This window comes from Ambystoma mexicanum, chromosome 1p, assembly GCF_040938575.1.
Source record: "Ambystoma mexicanum isolate Mex_15411 chromosome 1p, UKY_AmexF1_1, whole genome shotgun sequence".
Lineage (NCBI taxonomy): Eukaryota > Metazoa > Chordata > Amphibia > Caudata > Ambystomatidae > Ambystoma > Ambystoma mexicanum.
In genome coordinates, this window is record NC_090921.1 from 1105976511 (window position 1) to 1105992279 (window position 15769).

A 15769-nucleotide genomic window follows, 5' to 3' on the forward strand; every position below is an offset into this window, starting at 1 on the left:
GTGGGATGTGGTGTGCAAGCAGAAATGCCCTAACCTAGTATGCTTGTTTTATTGCTTTTGGATAATTCGGAATCTTCAAGGCCTAAGAAAGACGAAGATATCCCGTTGTTCCCTTCCCACTTTGAAACACTTCACTTGTAAACGTTTTACAAATAAACTATTACAATGTAGTGGTGAATTGTCCGTTCGAATCCAACATATTTTAGAAAATATTGGTTTTCAAATCTCATGCGGTCAGTATTTTGTGCTATTTAGTTTTTCTTTTCTTAATTACTCTTTTGTGCTTGCACTGATCGTGTTGCACACCAGTTTGTTTCGTATGCGTAGCTTTTTTCTGGATTATATTTAGACGCTGTAACACTCTGTTACTTTACTATTCTCACTTAACAACTGACATTTCTCCCATTTGGTCTTCAAAGCCCAAGCACATTTTGTCTCTTTCCTATACATTTGAATGTGTGTAGATCCCACCACCCTCATTGCACCCCTTTCTTGGCTGCCATCGGCTTTATCATTCATACACATTTATTTTCCAAGTTGAATGGTTCAAAGTTTACATTTTTCCCCATCTTCGGATATCACATACATGGGTTTATGCTATGGTGAAATTGTTCTGTTGAGAAAGACCTTAGAAAATGTAGTTTCTTTTTTATACTTTTTGACCATATCCCCAAATATATGTGTGGGTATTGAGGGTGGAAAACATAATTGCTCTGTTTTACTGTTTCAGTTATCGATTGCATTCAGTGATGTTGCGGCTTACTTCTATGAAGAAGAATGGGATCTTTTGGAAGTCTGGCAGAAGCAACTTTACAAAAATGTAATGAAGGAAATTCACAAAGCTCTGATTTCGATGGGTAAGGAGCTGCCATCCTCTCTTTCCGCTCATATTTTGGTGCAATTGTAAATTTGCCTTGAAATACGATCCCTTTGCTTTTTTAATAATTGCATCTGCTTGAGCTGCTCTGGATTAGAAGCCGTCATCTACTCTTCGTACGCTGATGCTTTAGTGCCATTTTAAAAGAAATGAATTTGCCTTGAACTGTGATCCATGTTCTTTATTCATAATTTGCATCTGCTTGATACATTCTGGTTTCAAATAATGTGCAGAATGCTAATACTGTTGAAAGATTAAAGAGTCTGAGTGGATATTCTGGTAGGCATAGCTATAGAGACTAGACAGTCATCTTCAGATCTCACAACACACCAGTAGTGGTTCTGGGCTGCCTATGGCGTATTGTCAGTGGGATAATACGATGGCGTATTGGAGTAACAGAATGCTTATATTAAAGAAAGATTTAAAAAAGTGCAAGTTAGAACTTATTTCTACCCAAATCCTCAAATGCATATTGCTTGCAGCCAGAATCGTTGCTATGTGCACCCAGTTAACACCCAGACTGCAAGCAACATCATTCTCCCTTTACGCTGCTAATCCATTCTACCAGACACTAGACCCAGCAGCAGGAGCATCCTTGCTGCCTCCACACGTCATACTAGTTCTGCCCCAACCCCACAATCCAAACTCAGCTTTACCCACAGATATAACCAACAGTAGGTGCAGTTCTACAGCCATCCCACCAGCATCAGCACCTTGCTAGGTCGCAAACACTTGCCATTGCACTTTCTGACTCAAAGCCGAATGCACATGTTGAGGGCTTTTTATACTGCACTAGTCATCCCCTATTGTGTCTAATAGTAGAGGCTGGCAGAGAGAATGGTATATTGTGACTCTGTCAGGGGTATCTGGACTATGGCCTGTGAGAGAAAAGAAAAGGGCAGTAGAGTAGAGAGATAGTGTTGGGCAAGAATGTATGTAGTAACCCTGTGGGAGACTATACCAGCCTTGTCCTTTTGGCAATAGGTAACCCAGTCTTTGGTATAGGCCTGTACTACACAAGTTGGTAGTGTGACTGAGCATCCAGGCTTATCTCAAGAAGGGTCAGTGTGAGCTGTATGGTTGCAACATAGTTTCACAATGACAAGTATTCAAATAACACTTTAACTCAAGGTTTCTTGATTATCTCAAGACCTTCCTCTTCGCTTCTGCTTTTGCCCCTCTTCTCCACTGCTGAACTGTTTTCTCTCTGGCACCGTGCACCTGGCCACCCTCTGACATTTTGGGACCAGGTACCTGCTCACCGTCCCACCCTCCTGCACTGCCTCTGGCCCACCCCTTTCACTCAGGTCTGTATCTGTACCCATACAGTCCCCCTCCCACTTTTCTTCTGCACTTATCAGATATACCCTATCTGACTAATCTAGCACTTGCCACTCGCTGACTGCACTACCACTGTTTATCGCATTTATTTATTTTTACTTTTTATTTATTCTGTGCTCTCCTCTGCACCACACTTTCCACTTCTCCCCCTTCCATGCACTTCCCCCCTTTGCCCTTTTCCATGCACTTGCGCTCTCTTTATGTAACTGGGTCTATTAAGATTGTTGTTTTTGCTCTCCCTTGTTCCCCCTCCCTTTGCCTGGTCGCGCTCCCAAACACTTGTCTATGAGCGCGATATAAATAAAATAACCTTTCATATCATTTATTAAACAGTCAGTTTTAAAATAAGCCTTCTTTAGAAGGGAGCAATTGGCAACAGTAAAATACACTTCAAAATGCACTCCTTCAGTTCAATAAAGTAAGTAGATAACCTTTTGGGATGGCACACAGATTTCCTACACCTTGAGGTGACTTCAATAGCTAGGACACTGTGGACATTATTATATTGCTTTTCACACTTACCCGGTAATACTGAAGTTGTGGCAAAAAAGAGTTAGGGAAGAAAACAACGGTTCAAAAGTTTTTCAAATGGGTAAGCACTTTTGAACCCCCCACCCCACAACCAACCCCCAATGTAGGTTAACCCATTCCCAGTTATAAAAGCAAAGTATGTATGACTTTTTTGAGGGACAGTTAAACACAAAGTCAGGGGGTAGAAGAGTCTTCAGGGAGCCAGGAAAGCCAAAGTCAATTGAGCAAAGTCTAGGGGACCTGAGGCACTTCTTGAAGGTAGGTTAAAAGTCTTGTGAAGGGCAAAGCTGCAAACACTCTGAAAGGCAGCAACTTCAAGTCTCAACTAAGAGCAAGCAAACTACACAAGCAAGAGGTTAAGTATCCCTTCATTCACAGTACCTTAGGTCTGAAGAAATGATTCCAGTGGGCTTCTGTTCTTGCAGATCCTGTTATTCCTAGGCCTCAGTCGTGGGGAAAAGAGGGATGATGTCTGGGGACTCCTGCACTATGATTCGAAGGTTGGCGGCAGCAGTGGGTGCATTTCAATTCAGCGGCACTTCACGGTTTCACCCACTGCTGTTCTTGGACACCTTGTGGACTTTCCTTGCTTCTGGTGTCCAGCATTCTGTTGCGGTGGCTCAGGCTTGATCAGCCCTTCTTCGAGGGAGTCTGCACGATCTTCCTGGAGCTTGGGTCCAGATTAAAAACAATGCACTCGATTCTGATGTTCCTGTCCCCTGGCACCTGGTTCCTGCACAGCAGCAATGGAAGTACAGCCTGCAGAGAGAGGGGTTTCAGTCGAGTTCGTCTTGGGGTCGATTGGTCCCACCAACCCAAGGGGAGAAGTCCTTCCCGGGCTTCTCTAGTTGATGTCGAAATAGGAGCTTTAGCACTGCAGCAGGGAAAGCAACAGTCCTGGAGGTGCAGCAAGCGTCTCTTCCAGTTTCTTTCTTCGGTTCCTTCGTCCCATGGGCGACTCTGCCCTCCTTGCAAAAGACCTCACCTTTTTTGCAAGCTGTCACCATTCATTCGCAGCTTAGCTGTCACTCACACAGCTTGGTGGCTGTTGACAGCCGGCCAGTCACCTTTTGGGTGCATTCCTGTAATCAAGGAAACTAAGCACAGGGAGTTTCGGGAACCTCCTTCGCTTCCTGCCCTATCAGACATGCTGGAGCCAGAGGCGGGCTTCACCAGTGAACCCCCACCAAAGACCAAACTAACAAAGGGACCAAACCTGGTTTGGCGCACAGAGTAAATATCAAGAAGGACCTTCCTACAAGAAATAGCAAAAAAAGAAGACATGGGGCATTTTGACAAAATGGGCACCGTTGGGTGCTATACTGCAGCTGCAAACGCAGCCCTCGGTAAAAACCCACAATGGTAGGGAAAAGTAAACCACTGCCACCAGCCATTATTGTAGAAAGGGTAACATAAAAATGTTACACAAGAAGTTGGACAAAGGGGATACTAAGTAACCCCTCCAGCACCTTATGGTAAGATAGTGTGTGCTGGGTCTATCAAGAGGAAAATATAAGTAAAGTCAATTTCACTTCACTACTCTTGGAAACAGTAGTTATTCAAGAGAAGGTATTTAAACCTTAGCAGAAATCCAAAGGATTTCTCTGCAACACTGCACGGAGGGTGCTGTGTGTCACAATGTGAAACGATGATGCCTATGGATTTTGTCAGACTCAAAAACCTAAAGAAACAGAGTTCAAATAAAAATGCATGAGAGAGTGGGAAAAAGGTCTCACTCTGTCCAGAATAAAAATGAAAAGTCCTAAAGTCCAGCAAAAGCACTGGGGGTCTCCAAGATAGAAGGGAATTAGCACATTTCAGAGAATTTCCCCCTAACAGATAGTATGGGGGGCAAGTTTAAATGTGCATGAAAGATTTATACAAACAAGAGAGGAAATCGGGGCTAGGGATAGAGTTTAAGATGCATAGAATGTGAGGAATTCTCAACCCAGACTTAAATGGCTTGGTTTGTGCGCTGTGGTTCACTTGGCTGAATCTCGGTCCCTTTTTTATAGACCAGTAGCTTTCACTAAGGAAATATGTCTATTTGCATATCAGTCTGGTGCCACTCACTATGGAAGTCCTGTACCAAAATGGTAGGCAGTCTCCTCGAACGAGAGAACACCAGCAACACTGTTAGGCAAAGTTTGCATGCAGTACCCTCTGGGACCACTAAAACACAACTGTAACACAACTATGACTACAGATGTAAGCAAAACCAACCTTTTGGTATAATTCTGTACCACACAGTTTTTGGTAGTGAGCTGAGCAGCCAAACTTATCTCAAGAACTTGTAAGGGTGTTACATAAAGGTCTACAATGACCATTATTCAGATAGACGCTTATTCTCAAGGTTTCTTGGTAAAAAATATACACTTGTACTCAAGGTTTCTTGGTAAAAACGCTTATTAATTTATTACATCATCATTTATAAAGCATTCACTAAATGAGGCAACCAATATCGCACACAAATTATACTACAGTACTTATTACTAAGCAGTTTAGCTCCCTTGAAGTAGGAGCAAAATAGCATTGAAGTAGGAACAAAAAGGCATAAGTTAATGAAATGAATATTAGTTACTCTAAAACAGCGCAAATATTTTGAGTTCACCAGAGGAGTTGATTCAATGCAATAGGTAGGCGAAAGTCAATGGGCTAGTGTCTTGTATAAGTAAGAACGGTTCTGGTATTTAAAACAGAAAAGTCTTTGCCATGGGTTTTAGAAGTAGTTTACGGAAGAAAGCTTCATATGTAGGGTCACAAGATGACTAGACCTGCAAGTTGCCAAAGTTGTATGCATTTTCACAGTGAGAGGTAAGTTCTCTCGGTCGGGTTTTCACAGTACCTTATATTGAAGAAAAAGATGCAGCTGAAGACTTATGTTCCGAGCAGTTCCTGCAGATGTCGCTGTTCCTGAGCCTCCGTCGTGGGGACAAGAGGGAGCACGTTGGGGGGAGGGGGAGGTGGGTAGGGTGGACTGCTGCACTGCACGGGGACTGGTCACAAAGCTGGCAAATCTTTGATTATGGTTGCTGCTCTTCAAGCACACAAGCTGGTGTCCTTCCCCCTGGTTAATCCTAACCAGCTCCGGGAATGGTATCCAGGAGGCTTACGAGTTTATTGGTCCTACCAACTCAAAGGAAGAAGTCGTCCTTGAAGGGGCTTCTCTGTTGAGATGAACTTGGCGATTCGGACCTGCAGCAGGGCTTCAACGGGTAAACCAACGGTCCAGGCGTTGCAGCAGCCGTCCTCTTCCAGCTCGTCTTCGATTCTTTCGTTCCAGTGGTCGACTCTGCCTTCCAAGCCAAGAGACTCGCCTTTTAAACAGTTTTCTTCAATTCATCCCAGTTTAGCTGCCACTCACCCAGAAAGATGGCTGTCTTTGCCGGACAGTCAGCCACCCAATCACGCCAGAGTGCATTTGGGTCTCCTAGGAGACTAAGCACAGGGAGTTTCGAGCTCCTCCCTCACTTCCTGCCCACCCCAGACACTCAGGTGCCAGAGGCGGTCTTCAGCCCTGAAGCCTGCCAAAGGAGTAGGAACAACGGGACCAAATCTGGTTTGGCGTGCACAGACAAACTCTAGAAAGACCTTTCCAAAAAGAAACAGTGAAAAAAGACGACCAGGACCTGTTAAAACAAAGGGGGCTTAGGCACCATCTTGAAAAACATGGCTCCCGTGATATTTAGCTACCGGTATCATGGTAGTTCATTGTAAAACCACTGCCACCAGCCATTTCGATAGGAAAGGGTAGAATTTGACTGCTACATGAGTTTCTAGACGCAAGGGTTACTAGGTAACCCCTCAAGCACTCTATAGCAAGATAGTGTGTGCTGGGTCTAGGAATTAAGACTAGTAAAGTCAATTTAACTTTACTTTCTCTGGGAAACAGTAGTGTATCCCAGAGAAGGTATTTAAACCTTGGGACAGCCTAAAGGCTTCCATGTGTCACTGCACTGAGAGTTCTGTGTGACACAAAATAAAAGATGATGCCTATGGAGCTATCTAAAACTCCATAATCTAAGAACACAAGAGTAAAACACACATCAAAATACATGAGTGAGGGGAAAAGGCTCACTCTTTCCAGGTAAAAAAAAGAAAATCAAGTCCTCAAAATCCAGCAAAGTTGCTGGGGGTCTCTAAGGTGAAGGGAACTGGCCCATTTATGAGAATTCTCCCTAACTAATATTATACACGGCTTACTGTCTTGGTGGGGGATCATCAGTGATGTTTAGTTGACTCTCTAGGCAGCATTGTAAGGGAGTTGGAGTAATTTTGGGGTCCACATCCTCACTACCCCAACACACTTAAAATGAAACCCTAGATGCTAAGCAAATACATAGAATGTGAGACACTCTCCACCAAGAACAAATATAAGCTATAATAGCCTGTACTATGGCCGGTGGCCCGCTTCAATCACATTTTAGCAGTCATTAACATTTTCTGAAGTTGGAGATAATTTGCATTCAAATTTCCCTGTAGAATGAGAAGAGCATAGAGCTGATTGTGATTGAAAAAGGGCAAATTCTGAATGCTTCTGCAAACAAGCCCATAGCCCTAAGGCCAGTTCCTTGGACCTGGATGTTCTGGATCCTAAAGACCATCTTGAGCTGCAGACTTTGCTTGCAGAAGGTGGCCCCTGTAGCGCAGACTTCAGCAGAGGTCAAAGAGTGTCCTACTCTTGAAGGTCTTCACCAACAGGCAGCTTCCCAGCTGGAAGGGCAAGAGCCAGTGAAGCACAGGTTGTACTGGGAGGATGGCCTCTTCTACAGTGAACCTATTGAGTCTACCCCAGGGGACTACAGAATACTTGTAGTTCCTCAGGAGGTGAGACCTCAGTTTGCACAGTTAGCCCATGAGATTCCTTTGGCTGGTCACTTAAGCTTTAAGAAGACCAAGGAACAGATTTCTTTTTATTTGTACTGGCCTAAGATGTAGTCTGATGTAGACAAATTCTGCAGAAGCTGTCACACTTTTCAGACACCTGGCTAGAGTGGAGCCAAGAATGTGGCACTTTGGTGCCTCTCCCAGTGGTGGGAGTCCCTTTTGAAAAGGTAGGAATCGACATTGTTGGTCCCTTAGACCCTCCAACATCTTCAGGCAACAGATTTATATTGGTTGTGGTGGTCCATGCTGCCAGGTATCCTGAGGGTATCCCTATGAGGACTGTTACTGCTCAGGTGGTGGCTAAGGCCCTACTTGGTATTTCTACCAGAGTAGGTTTTCCTAAGGTGGTTATCTCTGACAGGGGATCCAACTTTGTCCCACTACGTGTAAGCCATGTGGAAAAACTGTGGAGTGACCTACACGTTCTCAACAGCCTACCGTCCTCAAACCGATGGGTTTGTGGAGAGGTTTAACAGAACTATGAAGAGCATGAACAACCCCTTGAAGAAAGTTGGACCTTCTCTATAAGCAAAGAGAAGGCATTGCAGTAGAAGTCCCTCAAGAAGGGGTTGGCTTCAGCCCCTTTGTGCTTCTCTATTGACATCTGGTTAGAGGTTCATTGGCCCTAATCAAGGAGTGGTTGGAGAGTGCTCCTTCCCACAAGCCAGTGAGAGTCACTGACTGTGTTAGGTCTCCGGAGGAGAATGAAACACATGATGACAGAAGCTTCAGATAACTTGAAAGCAGGTCAAGCTCTGGTGAAGCATTTGTATGACCAGAAGGCCAACATGGTTGAGTTTAAGACCAGCTAGTTCTAGTTATGGTACCTACAAGGCAGAGGGCCTTGCACAACAAATAGATTGGACCCTTGAAGGCTGTGGAGCAGTTTCTCTGTATGTTGATTGGACTTAACCTCATCTCAACTCATCTGTGCTTCTGTCTCATATCCGTGACTGACGTTGTGGCCATGGAGATGAGACAGAGTTTGAATATGCGGGACCCTTGGAGAAGTTGGAGGTGAGTGATCGGCCTGCCCCTCCGTTCCCGGGTGAATGTTATCGGAGCTACAAAAGGTGCATTCATAGAGCCTGGAGGTGTGGGGGGTGTTGAGTTACGCCCCACCACCCCCACCCCGCGCCTGTCCAGCTTGCGGAGCCCCAGGCTAATATATTCAAGCCCGCGCTAAGTACGAACATTGGTAATAAACTAAATGCCACTGACCGCGTTGAGGAAGGGGGTAGGTTGTAGTGAGAGCCGCTTTCAAACTCCTCAAAGAGAAAGCATTAGCGGGTAACCCCACCAAGCTGGATCAAGCTCCAAAATCAACTTTAGAAATTGTGGTGCCATTGACCAAGGAAATGATACTGGACAATTCAAGCAATAACATGCCTAACGCTGAATTACTGAACCTGACAAGAACGTCCATTACTAGGGTAGAGTCTATGGGGCCGATTCATGGCACAAACGTGCGCCGAAAATCCATGCGCAAGCAGGCGCAAGGTAGCGCAAGCGCGAGAAACGCAGCGCACGCGCACGTGTGCAATTCAAGGAAGACGCTGCGCGTGTTTCCCGCTGTCCGTGCGCCCAATCCAGCCATGGCGCACGCAGGCATACATGGCATGCGCTACGCGCACAGCAAAAGCGCACATAGCGTGGCGCACACAACCAAAGTGGGCGTAACATGCGGAATGGGGAATAACGCGTGAAAAAGAAGGCATAACTGGGGAAGTACTGCAGGGAACTACACGGAACGCCCACACGCACGCAAACAACCCGTATTCATGGATCCGAATACTGGAAACCCGCGCACGGCAAAAGACGCAAACGGGTGTCAACGCGTCCGCCACACGAAGGCAGGCGGAAGCGTCCCCGCGCACAGTATAAAAGTGCGCGCAAACAACAAACACGTATATACAGCTACGATGAATGCCCCATTTGTCGCAGCACTGATCGTGGGACACCGCAGGAGGAGGAGAATAGCCAGGGCACGCATTTTCGCACCACGGACAAGCCTTTTTGGGATGCCTGACGACCAGGTCTATGGCAGGTATAGGTTTCCACCCCACATCATCCTAGACCTGGTCAGGGAGTGGGAAGATGACCTTACATCCCCCACCCTTTGCTCCCAAGCATTGAGCCCCTTGGAGAAGCTGCTCAATGTCCTGCATTTTTTGGCCACTGGGTCATTTCAGCGGACTACTGCCATAGTGGGGGGGGGGGTCCTCACAGGCCACGCAGTCACGCTGTCTACACCAGGTACTGGCAATCATGACAGCGCGCCCCTCAGTCCGCAGGCACATATACATGCCCAGAACACCCGCAGAAAGGCAGGCCGTTGTCCTGGATTTTTTCAGGGTGGCACACTTCCCCAAAGTGTTCAGTGCCATAGATTGCACCCATGTGGCCCTACGTCCACCTAGGGCCACTGAGCACATCTACCGAAACCGCAAGCACTGGCATTCCATCAATGTACAGGTGGTATGCGATGCAAAGGGAATCATCACCTCTGTCTATGCAAACTACCCTGGCTCCACCCATGACAGTTTCATATACAGAATGTCCGCCCTGAGCCGGGCCCTGGAAGCTGGGCAGCATGGCGACACATGGCTCCTAGGTGAGTACAAATGCCCTTGCACATGCATGCATGTCACACACACACACAAATAAACCCCAATAATCGCAACCATTTACACCTCCCCAGGGGACAGTGCCTACCCTCTGAGCAACCACATGATGACGCCAATCCGGAACCCCACCACACCACCCCAGGTAAGATACAACGCTGCCCATATTGCAACCAGGGCCATAGTGGAGCGCACATTCTGAATGCTCAAGTCACGTTTCCACTCCCTTGACCGCTCTGGCGGGCAGCTACTCTATGCACCACCAGTAGTGTGCAGGGTCATTGTGGCAGCATGTGTCCTGCACAATGTGGCAACACGGCAGGGCGTACCGGTGGACATGGTGGTCCCCGCACATCCCCAACCACAGGCACAGGCGCTGCCCATGGGAGGGGACAGGGCACGTGGCGAGGAAGCCCGGACCCAGCTTGTGGCCACATTTTTCACCTAAACTCCCACCCCTGCAGAGTGCACACAGGCCTGGCACATACCAGGTGACAATCGATGATGACAAAGAGACAGTCAACTGTCACAACCCTACCACCCTGAGATAGTTGCCATGGAAGTGCCACATTGTCTGCATCCCTAGCTACTTAAACACAAGCTATCCTGTGTGACCAAAAGGCACACATATGACATGACATGATATGGCCTATACACAAGTATTTCAAGGTGCGATGAGGCAGGGGGGGGGGGGGAACAAGGGAAGACAGACAACGGTACTACTAGGCCAGGTGTCATTTAGATTGCAAGTGCAGGGGTAGCGGGGAAGAGAAAAGTGCAAGGGGAAGGGGAGCGGGGGGAGTGCAGTACAGGGTAAGTAGACCCAAAAACAAATACATAGGCCAGTTGGTGGCAACTGCAAAGGTAAGTGCAGACAAGTGCTGGGAAGGGGGAGCTGTAGGGATAGAGGGACAGTACTGCAGTGCAGGGGTTGCCAGGGAGGCAGTGCAAGTGGAGAGTGGCTGGGCCAGGGACCGAGGTCGGTGAGAGTGGCCCAGTTGCAGATCCAGTGCAGTTCCAGTGAAGAATTTTGCAAGGGAGAGGCAGAGAGAAAGCAGAAGCAAAGAGGAAGGTCTTGAGGTGCTTCCCGAACCGGAGATGGTTCTCCTCAAGTTCCAGTGAGGCAGGAAGGCTGTTCCAGAGGGAGGGCCCTGCCGCGGAGAGAGATCTACCCCCAGCTAGTTGCTTTGAGAAGCGGATGACCCTGACATGCAAGGTGTGAATCACACACACCTGCAAAACAGGCCATGGCCATCACTGTTATGTCACTCAAACCCTCCCAAACCACAACATGACATAGCAAGCAATACCCATACACCAACACAGTAACAATAAGGTACACATTGCCATGTCCAAAATGTACAGTGGCATCAGACAATGATGCCTGACCTGGAATCAGATGAAATGACTGACCAACAACCTCCCACCCAAAATAAGTCATTTCCAAATGATTTACTAGAGTTGTAGACGTAACATAACAATGAATGCCTGTCTACATGCACATTGTGCATTGCAAAATCAACACTGCAGCTTCTGTGTGCTGTGTCCTACTCCTGCAACACACTGCTCAGCGCACAGCACAGTGAACAGCCATTGTGTGTGATGCACACCCTGAGCATCACATTTAAGCGCCAGACCACATCAAAAAGCAAATTAGGCATGTACAGGATCCATAATTGGTCACAGAACATGTGCTGCAGGGACACAGTGGGCACCAGAAGGCAAACGGTGTACACGTGGATATGCAAGGGTGGTAGTACATGTAGTGCATCAGAGTGCAAGTGTGTGGGTCAGCAAGGACATGCACTCAACATATGCATGTGCAATCAAGTGACCATCAGTGTTCTCTACACATCACATGTGAACATTCACCATGTGTACACCTCGGCATGTCAAACCACAACTATCCCCTCGCACCTGAAAGGTAAATACAACACATGAACAGGCATTGATCAGCAGAACACAACATGCACATAGGATACCACCATTACAATGTCAAGGTTCCCATCACACTGTAGGGCAAGGCAACTATCAACTATCAACAACAATCCCCCCCCCTCACAAATGACCATGACCCACTGAGTAACTGCACCTGGAGCCTTCAACCCTCAATTCCACCTGGCCACAGGATCACCTTTACCCTTCGTCACCATCTCCCAACTTGTGTGTAAAAAGGTGCCTGCACCCTCAGAATCCACACTCATTTCCAAAATCACAAAATCCAAGGCATAAAAACGAACCAGAACACCCTCCAGTAGATGACTTGACGTAGCAGTACCTCACAAAGGCCAAGTACTACCACAATGATGCAACAACCAAGGTAGCACAGTAAAACAATGTCACAACAGGATGTGAACCATGTGTGGTACATAACATAGAATGATGCACCATGAACGGATGTGTACCATCACAGGTCCCTTGTACAGGCGCGGGAGTGTCACGAAACAACCACCCCACCGTGTCCCGGGTGCCTGCAAGGTCAAACTCACACAGGCCCCTGAGACCCTGGTGGGGAAGGAGGTTCAGGGATATGCAGTCGGGGACAGGTTTTGGCACACTGGATAACTGGAATGAGTGGCAGGAGAGTGGAGGAGGAATGACACATGAAAGTAGGGAATGCACGAAAATGTACTACCTGCATGAACACATACACAATCCAAACAAACTTGGACATCATTGTCATGGCCTTCTGTAGTCCAGGCTTAGGAGTGGCACGAACCAACCACCCCCTCTAGGGTTTTGGCGCCTGCAAGTTTGGGGCTTTCACAGGCATCCTCAACCCCAGCGGAGAAAGAGGGTTGGGGAACGTTGCTTGGATAGGTACGGGAAGCAGGAACACCGGGTAGAGGGTACAGGGTTCAAAATTGCATAGGATTCCGGGTGATTAGGGGGAAGAAAACATACAAAATTGAATTACACATACATCCATGCATTAGTGCACCCCCCAGCAAGCCTATGCAGAGAGCAGTTTGAAAGAAAAACAACAAGACACTTAGCTCTGGTTTTGAGTGCTGGCCTCCTGCCTGCGCCCTCTCAGGTCCGGTTACAGGAGCACTGCAATGCTGCAAAGAGAGCCACAGTCAACAACCTGTACGTGCCAATCACACAAAAACACACCACCAAACATGCCCCATAGCAACAAACTACTCTACAAACAGACAATCTGGTGTAGCTGCTACATACCCATATATAACATTACCCCTGTGATGGGTCAGACACAGTCAATGCAGTAAGTCAGCCGCCGGTGGGTGCGTGGCAAATGGAACACCAATGTGTCACAATTCACACAACATGCAATGTTCCCTGGGTAAGCAGACATACCCATATAGCAAGCCATGACTTCAGAGCAAGTTGTGTACCACCGTGACCGAAACAAAGTTGGCAGTGCATTTATCATAATGTACATGGAAATGAAATGCACTGCACCTGAGTATGTCCCTTGCTGTATGTCCCTGTGAGCTGACCTTGGTGTACCGGAGGGTATGTGCCACTGCCCCTGCAGGTGTCCCAGACAACCTTACAATCAACAGCCATCAGTCGACCAACACATCTGAGCTGCTCTGTGTGCTTCAACACCAATATTCGTCCAAGCTCACCCTCAGTGCTGTGACTAAGCCTGCATGTGCAACTCGCCTGGTGCAAGCTTTGCTGCGTTGTGGCCCCCCTGTGCTGCTCACCTTGCCTGGAGTTACTTGGAACATGTCAGCAGTTCTAGGATGTAGGTCTGCAATCCCTGTGCCTCTGCTTGTGCACACATGTGCATGTGGGCACCAACAAACGTGTCCAGAATTCCGTCGTCCAATGGGCCATGTCTGCTGGCAAAGGTGCTCTGGAGGCTCATCCCCCTGCAGAAAGGGCATGAAACGCATGATTAATGCTTCAAAGTCATCTGTGTGTGTCTCTTCAGGCATCTCATTACTTGACCATGTCAGAGAGTCACATCATAAATCACACCATCAGTCCGTCTTTCACATCCAAAGTGTGGAACATTATCTACATCATGAATTGCAACAAGCACGTGTACAGTAAAGATAAGAAACATACTACACAATGCATAGCAATGAATGTACACATTAATCATGAATCGCCCCATCTAGCAAAAGCTGAACAGTGGACAATAACACCAAAATCATCCCCACTAGGGGTGTAAACACAAGTCACACAGCACCAGACATGCCACAGATATGACAGTCCAAAGTCCTTGTGTAAAAGTTTGTGACACTGAACCATCCTTGCGAGCCCATGGATAAGGGAGGCAGGAGTGGCATATGTGAGTTAAGGACCCCAAGCAGCAAACACATACACAAGACAAGCCTGACGGGCCCAGCTGGAACAGACAGTGGATGCCTTCAAAAGCCACAAAGCACCGCACCGTCACATGAAAGCACAATAGACAAGCAATTTTAAACTATATTAACTAATTACACTAACTATGGAAAACCTACATTACCTAATTAAAACTAACTATCAAACAGAAACTTAACTAACTAAACTAAAAGAAAAATCCAAAATGGCCACATACGACCCGGGGGGAGGGGAGGCACCCAGGAGGGTGGAGGTACAGGGTGCTGCTCAACATCCACATGCGATGATGCTGAGCCAAACAAAAAAAACTCCATGGGCTCAACGCCTGCACAGCCCGACCTATGTGGGAGATAGATGGTCGTCCGAGTCTGGCTCATCCTGTAAAGGAGGACGTGGCACAGTAGCCTGGCCACGCCTAGCCGCAGCTTGCCCCTCGTCGGCAGCAAGTCTGCCGGACGGGTGAGCCTGGTTCTGTGTGGCGATGTGACGTATGTCTGCATGCAGAACCTCACGTGATACACATGCTTCCTCTTGCAAGGTAGCATGTGTAACACGGAGTTCCTCCTGCAAGGCCTGGCTGGACAACCGCTGCACCTCCTGGCAAGCCTGTAGCTCAGCCGAGATGGTACGCTCAAGCTGTGCAAACCTCTCCTCTGCCTGCTGCCTCTGGGACATCATAAGGACACCCAGAGTGGATCTGAGGGAAGCATACTCCTCCCTCAGGGCATCCATGTGCGCCTCTGCGTGAGCAGCAATTGCTTGACGCAGAGACGACATTTCAGCCTGGCGTGCCCTGTCTGAGGCCGCCATGCCCAGCCTGAGCGAGCGGGCCGTGGACCGTGCCGCCTGCTGCTGGAGAAGCACCTGCCTAGCAGGGGGGAGCACAGATCGGGCCACACGCTCCATGCTCTCAGCGATGTTCTCCATTGCTGCCCTCTGCCGTTCTGAATTGGCAGTCATGTCTTGCTCCCACTCAGTATACTGTGGTTGCGCGCGGCGACCGCGTTGCCGGGCTTGACCCCTGCCGGACCCAAGGACCAGGGGGTCCTCGCTGTGTTGGCACCGCCCGCGGCTGCACGACTACATGCCCCCGTCAACGTGATGTCCCAGGCACATCAGTGACTGGTGTGGAGGGTGACCCTGCGTCCCGATCCACCACGGGCAGAGGAACCAAGACTGTCTGATCCCTCTGTGCAGGTGTCGC

At 47.9% G+C, this 15769-nt stretch overlaps 1 protein-coding gene across 7 annotated transcripts in view; it reads left to right on the forward strand.

Annotated features, from left to right (window-relative positions):
- The window catches only part of LOC138448702 (uncharacterized), a 554652-nt gene that overhangs the window by 73999 nt on the left and 464884 nt on the right, over window positions 1-15769 (forward strand). For all 7 annotated transcript variants that reach the window (XM_069604718.1, XM_069604712.1, XM_069604715.1 and 4 more), the window contains exon 3: window positions 731-857. In XM_069604718.1, coding sequence (XP_069460819.1) covers window positions 731-857 — 127 coding nt within the window. The remainder of the gene's footprint in view (window positions 1-730; window positions 858-15769) is intronic.